Source organism: Erinaceus europaeus, chromosome 1 (assembly GCF_950295315.1).
Source record: "Erinaceus europaeus chromosome 1, mEriEur2.1, whole genome shotgun sequence".
Lineage (NCBI taxonomy): Eukaryota > Metazoa > Chordata > Mammalia > Eulipotyphla > Erinaceidae > Erinaceus > Erinaceus europaeus.
Genome location: NC_080162.1, coordinates 132,050,722 through 132,068,530, shown reverse-complemented (window position 1 = coordinate 132,068,530; position 17,809 = coordinate 132,050,722). Strand labels below are relative to the sequence as shown.

The 17,809-nt window shown below is 35.9% G+C and overlaps 1 protein-coding gene across 1 annotated transcript in view; it reads right to left on the bottom strand.

Moving 5' to 3' along the window:
* Positions 1 to 17,809, bottom strand: part of CSMD3 (CUB and Sushi multiple domains 3) — a 1,712,448-nt gene that overhangs the window by 162,737 nt on the left and 1,531,902 nt on the right. The window contains exons 36-38 of the mRNA XM_060195764.1: positions 16,361 to 16,485; positions 10,939 to 11,035; positions 7,164 to 7,268 (exon numbers count right to left, since the gene is read on the bottom strand). Coding sequence (XP_060051747.1) covers positions 7,164 to 7,268; positions 10,939 to 11,035; positions 16,361 to 16,485 — 327 coding nt within the window. The remainder of the gene's footprint in view (positions 1 to 7,163; positions 7,269 to 10,938; positions 11,036 to 16,360; positions 16,486 to 17,809) is intronic.

Sequence of the window (17,809 nt, the reverse complement as noted above, 5' to 3'; positions counted from 1 at the left end):
GACTGGATAGATGTTTGATTTCAATTAATAAGATTTTTTTTTTCTTATTGCCAGTAATGGCTTAGGCTGTAAGTAATGTTGGCTAGATGAACTAAGACTTTTGTAAATATTTTTGGGTTTTTTAGGTGCTATTTCATTACTTCTCAAAAACAGTTGACTTCTCTTAAGAAGGCGAATTTAGAAAATATTAAACTCTTTGATTGATTAATACATAGAAAAAGCAAGTTACAACATAGCTGGATAAATAACCACAAATCGAGGAATAAAATACAGTTCATGTAATAAAGCATACATTTGATTAGGAACAAATTTTATCTCCTTCATCTTCAAATCCTTCCATAGTTCTAATTAGACTTTCTTTGACATAGTTCGGCACTCTGATGTTTAAATAAAAGATCATGATTAAAGATGGTTAAATTAAATTTCTAGCATGCACTTTCTGTCAAAGATATTGGCTTCAATGATTAAATTTGTAAGATTTAAGATTTAAGACCACTAGTCTTTGTTTTCCTAAAGCATTCTTTGTTCACGTGACAAGCTACCATAGACTACTAATAACTATTTTTTTGTTAATCAGAGATGACTCAGAAAGTCTTGCTTAGATTTTTAGAATATACTTGAGTCTCAAAAAAATGGAAAAGCATTATAGAAGACTGGATAAATAACCCTATATAATTTTTAACTATTTTAAATTATTTGTCTAACACAAAGAACTTGTGTGAAATTCAATAAAACATTTTGTGAAGTCAATCCCTAATGATGAAATTCTATACATTTATCTGATTTCATTAATTTATTGGATTTTTAAATTTGTATTATTATTTATTCATTTATCAACGAGAAACTAAGATAGAAGGGGGATATAGAGAAGGAGAGAAAAACCTTCAGCCTTGCTTCACCACTTGTAAAGCTTCCTCCCTGCAGGTGGGAATCAGCAGCTTGAACCTGGGTCTTTGTGCATGGTGGTAACATGTGCTCAACTAAGTGAGTCTGGCCCCAATATTCAATACATTGAAGAGCAACCTTAAGAATATTGGAATCCGGGGGCTGGGCGGTAGCACAGCAGGTTAAACGCTCATAGTGCAAAGTGCAAGGGCCAGAGTAAGGATTCCAGTTCGAGCCCCCAGCTCCCCACCTGCAGGGGGGTCGCTTTGCAAGTGGTGAAGCAGATCACCAGGTGTATATCTTTCTCTCCCTCTATCTTTCTTCCCCTCCTCTCTTGATTTCTCTCTAAAATAAATAAATGAATAAATTTTAAAATTCTAAAAAAAAAAAAAAGAATATTGGAATCCTAGCCTGAGCTATTTGACACGTAAATAATGAGTTGTATCAAAATAGGTAAAGGAAATTATCTCTACTGAAGATGATAGAATCTTACATATTGAAAACCCTAAAGACTATTCCTACCACTACTTCTGTAGAGATATAGAAAACATAAGAATAGGCCATATGTAGAAATATAGAAAGCATAAGAATAAGACACAGAGCCCAAGAGGTTAAAGAAAGGACAAGCTGAGGAACAGGTAAAAGGCTTCAAGGATAAGGGGCCGTGGGCTCCCAGGTCTGTGGAGACCATCTGGGCAGGAAGAGATAATTAACTAAAGTAAGACCTTGGGAAACATCTGTGGAAGCAGGAAAAAGATAACGGTAAAGGATGTATGGTTCGCCCTATGTGATGTACAACCTGTCAGGATAAAGTTTTAATTGGCAATGTGGGACCTGACCTGGGTCTCCTAGACGCTGCAGCAGGATTCTTACTTAAACTGCTTGAAACTTAGAAGGGGGGTCGAATATCTCTGATCACTACTGTGTTAGTGTGTTAGTGACTCAAGGTGTTCGTTCCTGGTACCAGAAATAAAGGCTCTTTGCTTCTACATCACCTTTGGTGCCTTGTGGGTTTTTTTATATCACGGACCCAGGTACAACCCTACCGCATCACCACTACTATCCAAACACATGTTCAAGCTAATAAACTCACTATTCAGTAAGTACAAAATCAGCATGTAGAAATCAGTTGTGCTCTACCAATCCCAACAAAAATATTTGTAAGAGAAATAGAGGGGGAAAAATCATTCTCATGTATAGCTGAATAAAAGCAATAAATTTTTTAGTAGTAGTGAAGGATGATGAAGGACTTAAATTGGTGGTGGGAGTGTTGTACTGATATCTGTCACTGGGAGATAAGACATTTTACTCATGTGACAACTGTCTGGTACATCATTACCTCCCTAATAAAACACTGAAAATATTTAAGAACATGTCTAGCCAATTAGATAAAAATATCTGCACACTGAATATTGAGATTTACAGATACATTTTAGTGAAACATATGTGGTCATCATTCCACAAAACCATGCAACAAAAATCACTGTGATGCAGATGCTTCAACTGATGCAGAGATGTGTATTGTCTCTAACTACAACTGAAACAAAATGGGAAAAGAACCTCTGATAAAAGAAATGGCAGGGTGGTTGGGCAGTAGTGCAGCGGGTTAAGCGCACATGGCACAAAGCACAAGGACCAGCATAAGGATCCCGGTTTGAGCCCCGGATCCCCAACTGCAGGGGCGTCGCTTCACAGGCAGTGAAGCAGGTCTACAGGTGTCTGTCTTTCTCTCCCCGTCTTCCTCTTCTCTCTCCATTTCTCTCTATCCTATCCAACAACGAACGACATCAACAACAACAATAATAACCACAACAAGGCTACAAAAACAAGGGGAACAAAAAAGGGAAAAATTGCCTCCAGGAGAAGTAGATTCATGGTGCAGGCACTGAGCCCCAGCAATAACCCTGGAGTCAAAAAAATTAAAAAATTAAAAATAAATTAAAAAGAAATGGCAGAACACATACACAAATGGAATACAATGTTCTGTATTTAATTATCATTATTAAAATGTTCATGTTACAGAGTCATGTACAGACTGAATTCATTCCTTACCAGAATTCCAAATGACATTTTCTCACAAAAAAAGAAGAAAAGGGGGGCAGTGGTGGCTCACCTGGTTAAGCACCACATTACTGTGTGCAAAGACCCAGGTTCAAGCCCTTGGTCCCCCACCTGCAGGGAGAAAGCTTCACAAGTGGTGAAGCAAGGCTGCAGATGTCTCTCTGTCTATTTCCCTCTCCATCTCTTCTTCCTCTCTCAATTTCTCTCTGTCTCTCTGTCCAATAATAAATAAATAATTCTTTTAAAAAGTCATGACATTTACATAGACGCATAAAAGTCCTCTAATAGACAAAGTAGACCTGAGTAAAGAGACCAAAGTCAGAAGCAATCCATTTTCTGATTTCAAACTGCATTCAAAAGTCACAGCAATGGCAACAGTATATAATGACATTAATATTGACACTGGAAATAGAAAAGATCTCATAATGGAACAGAATGATAAACCCATGCAAATACAGCCAACTGAAAACTTGATCAGGGAGTAAAAGACTTTCAATAGATAATGTATAGTTTCTTCAGTAACCTGTGTTGGGAAAACTGGATAATCATATGCAGAAGAATAAAGGTGGTACATTTTTAAACATTAATAAATGATAACTCGATAACTCAGGGGTAGATAGCATAATGGTTATGCAAAGAGACTCTCGTGCCTAGGGCTCCAAAGTTTTTTTTAAATATTTATTTCCTTTTTTTTTGTACTTGTTTTATTGTAGTTTTTACTGATATTGTTGTTGTTGGATAGGACAGAGAAATGTAGAGAGGAGGGTAAGACAGAGAGGGGGAGAGAAAGAGAGACACCTGCAGAACTGCTTTACTGCCTGTGATACAGCAGTCACCTCAGGATTCTTTTGTTTATTTATAAATATTTATTTATTCCCTTTTGTTGCCCTTGCTTTTACTGTTGTAGTTATTGCTGTTGTTGTTATTGATGTTGCCGTTGTTGGATAGGACAGAGAGAAATGGAGAGAGGAGGGGAAGACAGAGGGGGAGAGAAAGATAGACACCTGCAGACCTGCTTCACCGCTTGTGAAGCGACTCCCCTGCAGGTGGGGAACCAGGGCTCCAACCGATATCCTTATGCTGGTCCTTGCACCTGTGCTTAACCCGTTGCGCTACTGCCCGACTCCCTCTTACATATTTTAGATATTAAATATCTATAAGGTAAATAGTATGAAATAAATAGTATTAAATAACTTTATTAAATTTGCCGATGTTTCTTTTAATATACAAACACTTTTAATTTTGTATAGACCTACTTATTTTTCTTTTGTTGACATATTTCAAACAATGTATGTCAATGGTAGTATCCAATAATGTTTTTCTGTTTTTTTTTCTACAGTTTATAATACCGGGTCTGATATTTAAGCCTCTAACGTTATTATTTGCAGTTATCATTTATTTTTATTTTATTTTTTTAGAGAGATGCAGATAGAGAAAGACAAAGAGGAAAACACTAGAGCACTGCACAGCTCTGGCTTATTGTGGTGTGGGGGATTGAACCTGGGACTTAAGTGATTATATAACAAGTTTGTTTATAATGCGGAGTTGAGAAATATCATTTAAAGTCATATGCTGTAGAGACACTGACTTTTAAAAGTACTGTAGGGGGTTGGGCGATAGCGCAGCAGGTTAAGCACACGTGGCTCAAAGCACAAGGACAGACAGAAGGATCCTGGTTCAAGCCCCCAGCACCCCACCTGCAGGTGGTGAAGCAGGTCTGCAGGTGTCTCTCTCTCCCTCTCTGTCTTCCCCTCCTCTCTACATTTCTCTCTGTCCTATCCAACAACAACAACATCAGTAAAAACTACAATAAAGCAACAAGGATAAAAAAAGGAAATAAATAAATATTTAAAAAAACAAAATATATAAGAATCTTCCAAAACTCAATAGCAAAACATAAAACCAATGTGATAAAAAAAAAAATGGGCAGAGAACCTGAACAGATCTTTTCTCTGAAGAATACACACAAATGACCAATAGAAACATCAAAAGAGGAGCCATGTGGTGGCGCACCTGGTTGAGTGCACATGTTATAATACACAAGGACCTGGGTTCAAGCCCCCAGTACCTACCTGCAGGGAGAAAGCTTCTCAAGCAGTGAAGCAGTGTTTTAGGTATCTCTCTCTCTCTTTCCCTAACGCCCCCTTTGCTCCTGATTTCTGACTGTCTCTATCCAATAAATAAATAAAGAGAATAAAAATTTTAAAGAAAAAGAAACATGAAGAGATGTTCAATATGACAAAGGTTCAGGGAAATACAAATGAAATCCACTATGAAGTATTACCTCACACTTGATAGAGTGAAGTCATCAACAAAGAAGATAACACAAATATTGGTGAAAATGGGCTGAACACTTGTGTACTTCAGGATGGAAATGGAGTAAGCATAGCCATTAAGGATTTCAATATGGAGGGTCCTTAAAAATTAGAACTAGCATATGACCCAACAATTCCATATCTCTGTACATTTCTGAAGGAAAAGAAATAAGGATCTCGGGGCCAGGCGGTAGAGCAGTGGGTTAAGTACACATGGTGCAAAGTACAAGTACTGGCGTGGCATAAGGATCCCAGTTCCAGCCCCTGGCTCCCCACCTGCAGGGAGGTCGCTTCACAAGCAGTGAAGCAGGTTTGCAGGAGTCTATCTTTCTCTCCCCCTTGTCTTCCCCTCCTCTCAATTTCTCTGTGTCCTGTCCAACAACAACAATAATAACAATAACAACAACGATAAACAACAAGGACAACAAAAGGGGAAAAAATGGTGAATTCATACTGCAGGCACTGAGTTCCAGCCATAAGCCTGGAGGCAAAAAAAGAAAAAAAAAAAGCATTAAACCAAAAATGAAAAAAGAAATAAAGATCTCAAAGAGAAAAAACTATCTCCATGTTCATTGCACCATATATTAAGTAATGAAGATACTCTAAATTAAATGGCTACCAATGGGTGATAAAGAAGATATAATAATACACAAAAATATCCACAAAATAGACTATTATTCAATATTTTGTATGTTTAGAGACAGAGCCTTGGATATATGTGATTTCACTGCTCTAGGATTTTTTGTGTGTGTGTGCCTCCAGGGATATTGCTGGGGCTAGGTGCCTGCACCATAAACCCACTGCTCCTGGAGGCTTCCCCCCACCCTCTTTTGTTGGCCTTGTTGTTTTATCCTTGTTGTGGCTATTATTGTTGTTGTTGCTGCTGCCTTTGTTGTTGGATAGGGCAGAGAGAAATTGAGAGAGGAGGGGAAGACAGAGAGAGGGAGAAAAAGACAGACACCTGCAGACCTGCTTCACTACTTGTGAAGAGGCTCCTCTCCCACCATCCCCGGCAGACCTGGGGCTTGAACCGACTGGTCCTGGTACTTCGCACCAGCTATGCTTAACCCGCTGTGCTACTGCCCGACCTCCAGGATGATTTTTTTTTTCATTCTGATAAGAGGGAAAGAGACAGAGAGAGGGAGAGGCGCCAAAGAACCAGAGCTTTTCCCAGAGTCCTAAGACCAGAGTCATAAGACCTGTTATGCGGTGTTGGGCCTTGAAACTGGGTCACATGCAGGTAAAACATCCACTCTACCCAGTGAGTTATATGTCCAAATCTTTACTCAATTATTAACAACGGAGAAGGAAGTCCTGTCATGTAACACTCCCTAGTTGACGTTGGTGTACACTATGCTAAGGAAATAAATGAAAGAACAAAAGAATAAATATGATACCACCAATATGAAGTAGGTAAATTAATCAGATTCAGAAATAAAGACTAGAATGTTAGCTTCTATGGGCTGCAGAGTTGCTATTCACAGGCACAAAGTTTCAGGAATGCAAGGTGATTAAATTCTAGAAATATGCTATATAATACTGTGCCAATAGTTATTAATAGTCATATTTTGCACTTAAACATGTCAAGAATTCATAGCTCATGTTAGCAGTTCTTTTCAAAACAAAATACCTGTAAATTCAAAAGCAAATCATTAAAATGTTATACATATAATTCTGCAATTGAATAAAGAAACATGACAAAATCTTATAAGATAGAATGCCCTCTTTTTGATAAAGTTCATTTACTTTCCATATTTGGAAAAATAACATTTAAATTTTGACATAACTTGGCCCAAACAGAAATCAGAATTGAATTGCCAATGTGAAGTAAGAAGTTTCACAAAAGCTAACATAAATTTATGGTTAACTTTCCTGAATAGCACATGACATTATCATTTTTACCTGTGTATTCAAGGTGAAATCCTGCGGCAGAAACACTGATGTCTGATTGAAAATTTAGATATAGATTATTAGATGTACTGTTCAAAAGGTGGGGTATTGTTGTTCCTGAAATGATAATTGGAAAGGAAGTTCAGTTATCACACAAATACTATAACTAAACTAAGTCAGCTATTATTGACAGTAATGACTGAAATTAAATATATTTAAAAAGAGTTATCTCTGTCTCTATCATAATAAAAATAAATAAAACATATTTTTTAAATAGGAGCAAAAAGAGTTGGTGAAAGTCAAAGCAGTGTATTTTATAGACCACCTACAACAAATATTCTCGATTTCAGATGTACAACAATATTGTATGCATGACCTAGTAATTAACTTAACTTTAAAATTTGCAAGTTTTGTTCCTATTATAGTGACTAGGTTTCATAGTTTTAGAGGATATAGCCTTTCATTGTCTCATGATAATTCTTACAGAAATATATGTACAGTTTCCCCACAAATCAAGTTATGTGAGGTTTCTTACACTCTAGTTGCAGGATATCCATTATAAAGGTAAAATTTTGTCTCTCAGTAAATATGTTACGATGTTCTTCTAAACATTTAATTTTTTTTTCTTCAGGATTATGGCTGGGACTCTATGCTGGCACTGTGAATCCACTGCCTCTGGCAGCCATATTTTCTTTCTTAATTTCTTTCTTTCTTTCTTTCTTTCTTTCTTTCTTTTTAAATTTTTCTTTTCATTTTATTCAGTAGGACAGAGAGAAATTGAGAGATGAGAAGGAGACAGCGAAAGATACCACTTGTGAAGAGTCCTCCCTACAGGTGGGGAGTGGGGGCTCGAACCAGATCCTTGTGCATAGTACTATATGCACTTTTAACTGGGTGTGCCACCTCCTGCACCTCTGAACATTTTTCCTTATCTTTCTTTTGCTTCCCTCACTTTTTTTCTCTCTCTCCTTCACCCTTCTTCTCCCTCTCCCTCTCCCCCCCTTTTAATTTTTGCTTCTCCAGAGCTTCATTTCTCTGGGCCAACTTTGGAGAGACGCCACAGCATTGATCTTTTCCCAGTGTTGTAAAAGGATCACAGGCATGCCAACACACTCTCCTTCTAGGTGAATAGTTAGCTGGCCCATTTTAGAACATTTATAGGGAATGAATTCTCAATTATTTTAACACTTGAAGTTAAAAAAAAAACTTCACATTTTTATGTAAGTAGATACTTCAAACTTAACTTTGCATAATTCTGTGGAACTTAACCATCTTCCTTAAATCAGGAAAAATATGTTACAAAAAAAAAATACTTGATTTTTTTTTTCTTTTTTAGTTTTTTAATTTTTATTTATTGGAGGATTGATGGATTGCAGTATAGTTGTTAACACATGGGTATAATTATTTTTTTTAACTTGTTCTCTATGCACCACTAGAAACACTGATAAACAGAACTCAGAGGTAATTTACCTGGTTTTAGTCTTTTAAGTGTTTGTGTATGTGTAGTAATGTTTGAAGACTATATTTACATATTTTAGATGAACCATTTTATCTCTTCAATTTTTTTTAAAATATTTTATTTTATTTTGATAGAGGCAGAAATGAAGGCGATAGAAGAAAGAGAAAAAGAGATACCTGAAGGACTGCTTGACCAACTTACAAAACTTTCCCCTTACAACTGGGGACTAGGGGCTTGAACCAAGCTTCTTAAGCATTTTAATATGTGTGCTCACCCAGTTGCGCCACTGCCCAGCCCCATTCCTTCAATTTTTATATTTCCACATCACATATATAGCACAGAGGTGCCGATATTCTCCTCACCCTTATAACCTATTGTGCCACACACACACACACACACACACACACACACACATCCTTTTCCTTGTTCAGAGAAGTTTAGTTTATTAAGAGTCCTAACTGACACCAAGTAAAAGTCTTTGGGGTGGGTGGGGGTGGGGGGAGAGTACAGGTCCTGGAAAAGGATGACAGAGGACCTAGTCGGGGTTGTATTGTTATGTGGAAAACTGAGAAATGTTATGCATGTACAAACTATTGTATTCACTGTCAAATGTAAAACATTAATCCCCCAATAAAGGGAAACAATTAAAAAAAAAAAGAGTTCTAATTGACAGATCATCTGGATTGTCTGTCTGCTTTGTGATGTTTATGACCCAAGTTCAAACCCAGCTCTCATAGCAAATGAGAAAGTTTTGGTGCTGTGGTGTCATCCCCTCTTTCAGTGTCTCTGTTTCTTTCTTTCTTTCTTTTTTTAACACCCACAATCTTTATTTCCTGTTAGCAAGATGTCTCTCTGTTTCTATTGCAAAAGATATAGGGCTTCAGAAGGGGATTGGGAGGAACACTAAACGGAGATTAGTGCTATTCCCTTTGGGGGGGAAGAGGATTGAGGTTTGGCTGATGATAAAATACACAGGTACCTGTGTTAGGGAAATTTGGAAATGTGTTCTATGACATTAACAATCATGTATATCAACATTCCTTAAATAAAGTAATACTGAACTTGTACCCTAAATTCAATCCCTTATGTCAGAGCTGAGCAGTGATCAACTTTCTCCATCTCTTTAATTCTCTTTTATAAAATTAATAAATAATCATGTATTTTATAAATTTACCAAAAATATAAAACTGTGGCAGCTATATAGCTCTCTAGGTAACGCATGTGTTTGGCACATTTAAACCCTAAATTTGGGCCCCTAACACTGTATGAGAGGTGCTGTGGAAACTGAGGAAACTCTGTGATAAAGATCATCTCCCTCTCTTTCTCTCTACATATCTGAATGAAAAAGTGGCCCTGAGAGAGGTGAACTCAAGCCTGTATGAAACCCCAGTTTAAAATCATATGTATATTTTATCTATGCTCATATCTCTAGGATTATATATATATAATTGTTAAATTTTTTGTTGCCCTTACTGCTGCTACTGTCATTATTGCCATTGCTGTTGTTATTGTTGGACAGGACAGGTAGAAATCGAGAGAAAAGGGGAAGACAGAGAGGAGGAGACAAAGACAGACACCTGGAGACCTGCCTCACAGCCTGTGAAGTGATTCCCCTGCAGGTGGGGAGCTGGGAGGGCTCAAACATTGATTCTTATGCTGGTCCTTGACTTCATGCCATGTGCACTTAACCCCCTGTGCTACTGCCCACCCCCTATAATAGTTAAAATTAAAGTAAAACCTGATTTCATCTTTTATTGCTGAAAGTAACTATCAATTGAAAATAAAGTCATTTTCTTGCAGTAGAATTCTGATTTACTTTCTCTAGTCTTGCTTCAGATGTATATATTGGCTGCATTCAATTCTATTCTTTTAATGGAAATAATTTAGCATTCCATTTACTCTTTTAACTATGTCCTGTCATATTTGCCACAGTGTTACCTACTCTCTACAGTTACTTTAATGGATACCAAACACTAACTTTTAACTCTTATTGTTAGTCCCTTACACCTCCCCCCTTTTTTTTAAAAAAAGAAAAAGGGCACTCATACTATTTCTGAGCCATAGTTCAGCTGAGAACACTACCATTAGCACAAAGGCACCAATAAACAATTAGAAAAGTACAAGAAATACAGCTAGGCTTTAAACAGCAATTTCAATTTCATTACCACTAAAGCCTTTCAAACATTTAACCTTATAATTTAGCTCATTGCATATAGTTTACAAAAGCAAACTAAAGCCACCAAGTCAGAGTTCTACAGTGCTCTAGAGACTTTTACAGTCCTAATTATTTATATACACATTTCAATTAAGCCCAGCTATCTTATTTACCTGAATAACTTCCAAGTCTTGGAGCATTGTTGTCTCCCCCATCGTAAAAGTCCAGTGAATCCCAATTATGTTCTGTAGCAAAGCTGACAACTTGCACCTGTGAAATAATGATTGCTGGTAAGAAGACATATTTTTAACAAGGTAAATATACTACTACTGTCCACTTATCTTTTCTATGAAGAGTTCAAAGGCAGAACTACATTGTTGTGATCCTCCACAGAAGGATCAAAAAACAGTAAAACAAAAAGAAAAAAAATATTATGTATTAACAATTGCATTTACTGCAAACTATTAATCCCCCCAATAAAAACAAGAAAACACACATACACACACACACACAAAAAAAAAAAAAAACCTTATCTTTACCATACATCTCTGGCAAAGAACTGACTTTTATCAGAAAAGCTTATGGGAACCTTGCTATGTTGACTAAAATATTGATAATGTCACCATCTCAGAGAACTCTCTTTGCTAAAAGCTCTGGATTAATATAATGTCTTAGTGCAAAGAATCCCAATGCATGTTCCAGACAATTGCAAAGAAATACCACGATTTGTGGTTCATGGACATCAAGAAACATACAGCATTTTTTTAGAACAGATTTATTCCTGGATATATTTTAATTTTTATTCTTTTCCTAATTTGGGTAACCTCTGCTAAATTGCCAGTGTTTTTTTTTTTTTTTTTTTTAGTTAACACTACCCCATATATACATTTTCAATGTTTCAATATGACTCCAAATAAAGTTTACAGCTGGTCTGGGTGCATCTTTTAATAATTATTTTTGTGAACAGAATCAGAACTAAATCACTATGTGGGTCTTCAACTTTAAGAGAAATGCTAGAGTATAATTTACTCATGTTCCCTTAAATTTTATTTAAAGAGACATGTGTTACTTTGTTGCATTTCACTTGGCACAGCTTGAATTTTTCCAAGAGTCTGCAGGACTTGCACAACAGTACATATTCTGTATTTTTCTCTTATTCAATAGTTGTGAGAATGAAAAGAAACATCATGATAAAAAATATAGTTAATTCAATTCTGTTGAAATATATTACATACCCAACCACTAAACAATAATAACTGGATTGACCAAAAACTCCTTATTCAAAAAATATTCTGTCGTCATTCTTCCATTTGGGTGAATTCTGGGGTCTCTTTTCCACAGTGATTGCCACATGGCAACAGATACCCCACCTGTGTGACAGGCATAAGGCCCAATGGCAATGTTCCAGAACAGGAAGAAGAAAATTAAAGCTATATGGTTGTAACTAAATACCACCATTTTAAACAACCATCAATTGTCTCCTCATATCTGAATTTTTCTTCCCTTTAGTTCAGGGAAAGAAATGATCATATCACCCAAAAAGGAAAACACACACACACACACACAAAGTGGATCCATGCAGAAGATGACATTTGAGATAAGCTAAGCATATTGAGAACTTTTCCACAGAAAGGAATGAGTTCATAAAAATGGAGAGGAGGCATGCTCTGGGGTAGATTTAGTGAGCCATCAGTAATCCAATTTAACCACAGTAGAAGCCATTTACATAAGAGGAAATATGCATGTCAAGTTTGAAGAGAAAAAGAGAAGAGCTTAGTGAATAACTATAAAAGGCATTAAAGTTAGAATGCCTAGGTTTGTTACTTCCTGGCTCCTACTCACTGGCATGTCACCTTGAAGAATTGCTAATCACTTTATGCTTTAGATGATGTTCATAAATCACTGTAATGATGGAAGTCACATCAGCTTATTTTAGCTTGCATTATTGCACAATATGTATTAAAGATTTAATGTATCTTAGAAAAGGGAGATGTTATGAAGACTCAGAACCCCGATAATAATTATGCAATTGTGGAGTCTTCCATTGAAAGTTTTAGTGGGGGAGAAGTAGAATGAACTCATCTAGCCCTGTGATTTAGTACAGCACTGTACTGAAGAATAGCATACAAGTGAAAAATAACTGATTGAATGTCTGTTCCATTTGTGAAGTGACAAAATACGAAAGAAGGTCAGAGACAGAAATAGAAAAATGCATGTGTTGCTCTAGGGGAAATTGCTGAACTCTGTGTAGTTTAAATAGAGGAAGAATGGGTGAAGGAATACATAAGAACAATTCCTCTGTTTTTCCAGAGTTACTTATAACAGAGGGATGATCTGAATGAAATCTAGACATCTCCAGAAAAAAACCTATTACCTTGATGAGAAAAAAAAAAGTATGGTGTGTGTGTGTGTGTGTGTGTGTGTGTGTGTGTGTGTGTGTGTGTGTGTGTGTGTGTGTGTGTGTGTGTGTGTGTGTGTGTCTGTTAGAAAGATTATATGTCTAATTCTGGAAACAAATGTAAAGCAGGCTAAATAATGATTCTCAAAGTTTCCAGCTATTAATCCCTATAAATACTGCCTTGAATTGAACATTGTCTGGGGGATATCTTTTTCAGATGTGACTAAAGTAAGAATGCCAAGGTTATTCAGGTGGTTTGGAACACAATCCTAAATTTTCTAACACAAAAGACAAAAAGAGAGATTTGACACTGGCAGGAGAGAAGGAAATGTGGCCACTGAAGCAGAAATTGAGAAAATCTAGTGCTGTGGTCAGAAATCCAGGAATTCTGGCAGCTACTAGAAACTGGAAACTACAAGGAAATTATTCTCCCCTAGAGCCTGTACAGAGAGTTGGTGGGACAGAAGGTGGCAATGAAGTCCTGCTGTAACCTCTGACATAGCACTGTAAGAGTGATTTGGGTTTTCTGGCTTTCTGTATTATCAGAGAATACATTTTTATTATTTTAAGCATCAAGTTTATTATAATATGTCAAAGCCCCATGAAACCAATGCAGTTGTCCACTTGAGAATGTAGTTTTTCATAGTAAACAGTCAGAGGCCATAGTAGACTCAAGTAAATGATGAAAGCATACACTGCCAGAGAGCCAGATGTGTTAAAAGACTTAAAAATAAGTAGCTGCAGATTCAGTTTTCAGAAGAGCTTCACATTTGGTGGAATTGTATATCACAACAACAAGATATCTTAATGAGATCATGAATCTATAACAATTCAAAACAAAGATCCCTCACACAAACTTTATACTCCCAACTCAGTTTGGAAGATTGCATTAATTCACAGTGTTGATATAAGAAGCTAACATTTTTTCCCCTATGGCTCATTAGATTAAAAAAAAAAGGTGTCCTTAGTTTAATAATAACTTTGTTACTATTGAATGAAGCCCATTTGGAATTCTTCATTCAAGTTGCTATGCCAAATTAAATTCATACACTCTTTCTGGCAAACTACTCGTGCAATACTGATAAGGAAATTAGTCTATATGTTTTCAGATTATTTCCAAGGAATTCTCAGTAATCAAATGATATCTGTAATTCTATCTCTATTCTTAAATGTTCCTCTTTTTTTTGGTCAGGATAGATAATACAATTTCATCTCATGTACACTTTACTGAGTACTTTCACATAATTATACACATATATTCATCTCAAAAGATTAAAATATAACAACATTTTTATGGCTAATATACTAAACAGATAAATGATAGTGTTTGAGATAGAGTTGGTTAAATTTCAAAGAAAATGATATTGCCTACTCGTGTGCACAAGCTTTTTAATTTCCTTATATGTCAGAAATAAAAATACATACATGGTTAGAAAAAAAAACTTCTATTATTTATTGGTTTAAAAAATGAAATATCCAACAGAACTCATCCTCTACATAAATTTGATAAATGTTTCACTAATGTCACATTTTCTTCCCTAAAGTGTAATCATAAACAGAATGACTTTTCAGTGGAGAATTTCACAGTGCCATTGCTGTAAGTGTCCAATTTTGAATAAAGTTTTAAAAGCACAAGATACAGACAAGGTACCTTTTCTGCAGGTATCTTATTTATCAATCATGCTATATTACTTCCTTAAAATTTTTCAAGCCTCCACTTATTATGGAAGCATTCATTGTCTCATTCTAAAAATATATGTGTTGCTTTGCCAGCGGGTTGTTACTGCAGTTTGGTGCCTAGAGGACTCCACTGTTCCCATCAGCCATTGTTCTTCCTTTTTCTTGTTTTAAGATAGAGAGTAAGAGACAGAGAGAAGTAGAAAGAGAGATAGAAAGAGTAAGAAAGCAGAGAGGCACCTGCAGCACAGCTCTATGCTCATGGTATCTCCCCCCACATACACACCCCATGTAGGAGGAGACAATCTAAAAATATATAGAGCATGGACTGCTAAGCATTGTGTTTCTTTCCAGAACAGACTTGATTACAGTCCTCAAGAGTTTGCAGATACATAAATAAATAAGCTGAAAATGTGATGTGTGTTATGAGGAGGAAATTATAGGCATCTATGAAATGATATAGCAGCCTGTGTCAAGTTCAAAGATGTTCTTCCACAAGAACTACTCTGGAAGTGAAGTGATGAGTGAGTGTGGTGTGAGAAATTACTCTTGTATAGGTATGGAAAAGCCCTCCAGCAGATATTTAGTCATGTATAAATGCTACCTCAGTTTACAACAAAAATCAGATAAAGGAAGATGGTGGAAAATGTTGCAGATTGGATGGGCAACATCACAAAGGCCAAAGTCAAGAGAGAGTCAAGATTTTACAGAATAAAACTAGAAGAGTTAATACCTAAGGACAAAGCACAATGGCATAATTAACTCTGCCAACGAGTTAAGGACATAAGAGGCACTTACAGTTTTGTAAGTAACAAAGTGATAGTGTTTGATTTTCTATTTCTTTCCTAGTATTTAATTTTTAGAAGGTTTAAGAGCAATATTGAAGAACAAGAACCTGGGACCGTGATGATCATCATCTAATTTTGAATAGTAAAGGTGTAGATAGGGAGAAATAGACTTATTTGAAAGGTTTGTGATACTTCATGGCACAGAGCAGGAAACATAGAATAGCCATCAAGATTTCCAGTAATAACGTTGTGTTGGGTCGAGGTATGAAACCATACTCCTCTAATTCCATGATTGTGTTTTATGGTTATTTGTTGAGATTTTGATTCTGGCCATCATCAATAGCTAACGTCATGGTACTAAACAAAGAAACCTGTGTCCATCTCAAGACAATGGGAAAGAAAAATTAAGCCAACGTGCTAAAGAGTCACAGTGCAAAGTGGTGAAAATAACCCCAGTCAGAAATAACAGAATTAGATGTCAGAATAAATCATCCTTGAACGATCTTACCTCAATAATCAATGCTCTGAAGAAACAACACACATTTTTCTTATTGCTTATGCCATCTTGAATTGACTTTTTTTACATATAGGTAAGACATTAATGATAAATATCTACTAAAATTCAAGCATGCCAGTCAGTAGCACTGGCTAAACTTTTAGGAACAATATGGATCTTGTCATTTTGAAAAGATTCACTTCAAACATACAAGGGAAAAAATTAAATATCTTTACTTGAATACCAGCTCCCTCAGGCACTGTGATCTTCCACACACAATTCAGATTGTTGTCATAAGGCTCAGGGTATCCAGGAGACAAAATAGTCCCTTTACGCTTAGTTAGAATTCCACCACAGGGCACTGAAAGTAAAGCAATCCAAGACAGAAGAATGCATTTTAATGCAAACGATTAAAATAAGAGAAAAGGTCAGATAGCATCAAAAGAGTTACTATATTTGCAACATAACCATGTCATCATATTTTTTTAGAACTCCTAAAAACAATGAAAATGAAAGTCCTCTTATACCATAAAAACTTAAAAAGCTAAGAAGGGCAGATTATGTATACCATGAAGTCAACAATACCACATCATTTATAATATTATTAAGTGAACATATACAACTACCTTCAGTTTAGCTTATATCCTGATATATAATCTTTCAAAAGTCATTTTAGATTGTTTATTTCCTTTTTTTGCTCACTTAGCTATCTATGAAGCAATAGTATCATGATCATTATGATATCACTTAAATGGAGTCTCCTAATACCAGGCACTCTTCCAAGTACCTTAAATATTTCAACTCACAAAGGTCCCCACATCCAGTGAAATATGAAGGCATAATATATGATACAGCTGTGGCAATTTAATAACTAAGAGATAAAATAACTTGCTCAAAGTTATACAGCTCAAAGTAGACAGAGCTAGAAGTTGAATTCTGATAGTTTGACTCCAAAGCCTATATTCTTTAATGGAAGGGAGATAACTTAATATTGTGCCAGTTTGCTTATTACCAGTACAACTACCACTGGAAAGAACAAATTTGAAAGCCTACTGTGAAGTCAACGGAGACTTCTGTCACCTTTGGAAGGCTCCAGTTTCAATTGAAAGTCTCATACTACTAGTAATACTGGCCTGACTTTGGGTTTGACCTAATTTACCACTTAAAAATACTGTGTGAAGCCAGATACAATCTTCAAACTCTCTGAAATTTGAACACTTTGTCTTTGAAATATTAATACACATATCTACAAAGGACTTTTATGAAAAATATATAGGTAAGTTAGTGCACATAAAGAAACAAATACATTGCTTGGAACACAGTAAGAAGTAAATTGTAATTTTTTTTTTTTTTTTGCTATATCTATTGTCATTTTAAGTATCAATGGCACTGTGAGTCCTGGACATCTTTCCTAGTCTATGTATAATGGTGAAATATAATGTATATCTCTAGCAACTATCTAAGAGTGAAATTATGGTTTTGTGCCACTATTAAATCCAAATGCAATTACCTTGAAAAAAAAAAAACCATTTTTTAAGTTTTTTTTAAATCTTTGTTTATTTGATAGAGATAGACATAAATTGAGAGAGAAGGGGATAATAGAGTGGGAAAGAGACAGAGAGACCCCTGCAGCCCTGCTTCATCATTTGTAAATTTCCCCCCTGCAGGTGGGGACTGGGGGCTCG